The following is a 3,276-nucleotide window of genomic DNA, read 5'->3' as shown; positions in this document are numbered from 1 at the left end:
TTTACAAAGAACTACATAAATGTGTTTGACCAAACTGAACAAAGTGTGTTATCTAAATTTGTAAACTGGCTTAAATATCATTCAGTATCTGAGCTGCATAAGAGAGCTGTAGATGTAGCTTTACGAAGTAAAAATGGACATTTAGACCTTTTCCTGCGTTTTCTTCTGGGTCTTTCAATGGAGTCCAATCACACTCTCTTACAAGAACTAGTGACACAGACAGGAAGCTGCAACTACAACAAAGAGGAAACAGTTGAGTTCATCAAACAGAAGATCAGGGAGAATCACTCTCCAGAGAGATCCATCAATCTCTTCCACTGTTTGAATGAACTGGGTGATGATTCACTGATGCAGGAGATCCAGGATTATCTGAGATCTGGACAAATAGGAGAAACCAAACTCTCCTCTTCACAGTGGTCAGCTCTGGTTTATGTGCTGCCGACATCAGAGCAGAAGATGGATGAGTTTAATCTAAAACAGTTTATTGGAGCCCAAAATACAGCAGATGAGGTTCTTCAGAAGCTGCTGCCTGTGATTAAAGAATCCAGATCAGTTCAGTAAGTCACACTGACAACACTCACTACACTGATAAAACATGATCACATTTAACACTTTAGCATGTACTTCCTTACCAAAGCAGTAAAAGGAAAACATTATATATATCATATATCATTTATACCAGTGTTTGCTGAACTGAGACTGAAGAGTGTCATTGTTCTCTACAGGTTGAGTTATTGTGGAGTCACAGATGAAGGTTGTGCTGCTCTGACTTCAGGTCTGAGATCAAACCCCTCACACCTGAGAGAACTGGATCTGACTGGAAATGAAATGGGAGTGTCTGGACTGAATCTGCTCTCTGATGGACTGAAGGATCTTCACTGTAGACTGGAGAAATTGAAGTAAGAATGTATACAAGTCCAGCATACTCCATTATTATCATCCCACTGTAAATAATGAATGATATACAAAAAAGTTAAAAGTAAAGTAAAAAAAAAGTGTAGTCAGATAACTGAAGACAATGTTTTCTTAAACTTAAAGGGTTAGTTCACCTAAAAATGAAAATTAACTTGTGTTTTACTTTACCCTCGAAGCATCCTAGGTGTATACGATTTCTTTCAGATGAATCCAGTTGGAGTTATATAAAAATTTGTCCTGGCTATTCCAAGCACTATCATTGCAGTCAGCGGGTGTTGCAGTTGAACAGTCCACAAGTCGTCAAATAAAGCGTGTGCATTCATAATAAAACGTGCCGCACACGGCTCCGGGGGGTGAATAAAGGCCTTCTGTAGTGAATGCATGTATTTTTGTAAGAAAAACATCCATATTTCAAACGTAATAAACACTTTTCTCACACTTCCGCTATCTGTAACACGCGGAAGACGTTCCGGCGGATGACGTAGGACGTCGGCATTGCGTGATTAGTGACGAATGCGGAGAGAGAACAAAACAAAACGCTGGTCACAAATTAGAAGTACAAACCGAGGATTTGCAAAGAAAAATGTTGGAGGATTTCGATATAAACCAAGAGGAGACTGGTTTTCCTTTGCTAAAGTAAGGAAACTTTGCTTCCTTTGCTCCTATAAACAAACTCACGATACTAGCATATCAGAGGCGCGCCCTGCGCATACGTCATCCGTCGGAACGGCTTCCGCATATGACAGATAACGGAAGTGAGAGAAAAGTGTTTATTACGTTTGAAATATGGATATTTTTCTTACAAAAACATGCATTCACCATAGAAGGCCTTTATTTACCCCCCGGAGCCGTGTGCGGCTAATTTTCATTTTTTGGGGAACTATCCCTTTAATTAGATTATCTTCAATGGGTATGACATCATTTTATTAACATGAATACATTTAGCAGATGCTATTATCCAAGGCATCTTGCATTACATTCACTGGAATTGAACCAATGATCCTGGTGTTGCTCATAGACCACGCTCTACTGTTTGAGTAACAGAATTGCTTTCTTTGCTACAGTATATAGATAATATGATGATATGACAACTGTTTTCATTTTATACAGATGTGTTGAGGATTTTGAGGTACTCTCATCAAAAAAAAAAAAAAGATTTTTAGATTTTAATGGTACCTGTACTGAAATGCCACGCTGAATTGTAGAAGTGGGTCTGAACCTTAGACTGGAGCTGTTAATAGTGTCGTGGATTAAGTCTCTCTCTCTGATTGTGAAGTTGCTGTTGATCTGAGCTGTAGATCCTGAACTGAGAGACTGAAGAGTGTCATTGTTCTCTACAGGTTGAGGGATTGTGGAGTCACAGATGAAGGTTGTGCTGCTCTGACTTCAGGTCTGAGATCAAACCCCTCACACCTGAGAGAACTAGATCTGACTGATAATAAACTAGGAGCGTCAGATGTAAAGCTGCTCTCTGATCTACTGAAGGATCCTCGCTGTAAACTGAAGATACTGAGGTAAGTTTGTATAAAATGTATCAACATCCTCCTCTGTTTTTCTCATATGGTGCATAATGATTGCTATACAAAAAAATGCTGTGAAATTAGTGATAGGAATGTTGCTTTTGTTCTTTAGATTCATTAGATTCTTTCCAACGTGTCTTACATTTACTTATTATTTTTAATAATAGAAAACATTATTGGATGAGGTGAAGATGATACAAGTATGTCCATAAAAATGTGTTAACCCTCTGGGGCGAAGACCGCACACAGTCTGTCAGGTTTTTAATTATAACAGTGAAAATAACTAAAAATACGCTGTCATTTTTGATCGTACAGATAAGAATAAGGCATCATTTGAAACTGCAGAGGGGTCTACTTTTATTTGTGTATAGTCATAATAACAACAAAACAATGTTTTTTTTTACAATAAAGAAAACAAACAGGGTGCGCTCTCTGCTGTCTCGATCTCTGTCATTTTCTTCACAGACCCATAAATAAAACAACCTGAATCTCAGCGAATACTTGACTCACAGACATGATAAATATACAGTGGGTACGGAAAGTATTCAGACCCCCTTAAATTTTTCACTCTTTGTTATTGTTACGGGGCTGACGAGACGTGAGACGTGCGGATCCATGTGCAAACTTTATTGTGGAGAAGACAGAGGCGTGGTCAAAACAGGCATGGGTCAGATAGAGGCAGACAGGTATATGGTGGGCAAAACACAAGAATAGTCCTAGGGCTAGCGCAGGTCGACGATCGGCAGACAGAATCAAAAAGGGGCAAGACAAAAGGGGTGAATCCAGGGAACCAGGCGAAGATCAGAAACCGAGAAGGCTAAGGCTAAGGCTAAGGCTAAGG

At 39.3% G+C, this 3,276-nt stretch overlaps 1 protein-coding gene across 1 annotated transcript in view; it reads left to right on the top strand.

The window, feature by feature from the left end:
• The first annotated feature begins 22 nt into the window (after positions 1 to 22).
• The window catches only part of LOC107571580 (ribonuclease inhibitor-like), an 8,635-nt gene continuing 5,381 nt past the window's right edge, over positions 23 to 3,276 (top strand). The window contains exons 1-2 of the mRNA XM_016257914.1: positions 23 to 557; positions 726 to 899. Of these exons, the coding sequence (XP_016113400.1) occupies positions 178 to 557; positions 726 to 899 (554 nt within the window). The 5' untranslated portion in view covers positions 23 to 177. The remainder of the gene's footprint in view (positions 558 to 725; positions 900 to 3,276) is intronic.

Source organism: Sinocyclocheilus grahami, unplaced genomic scaffold (genome assembly GCF_001515645.1).
Source record: "Sinocyclocheilus grahami isolate Dianchi unplaced genomic scaffold, SAMN03320097.WGS_v1.1 scaffold1615.1, whole genome shotgun sequence".
NCBI classification, from domain to species: Eukaryota; Metazoa; Chordata; class Actinopteri; order Cypriniformes; family Cyprinidae; genus Sinocyclocheilus; species Sinocyclocheilus grahami.
Note: the sequence above shows the minus strand (reverse complement) of the source record. Positions and strands in the feature narration are given on the sequence as shown.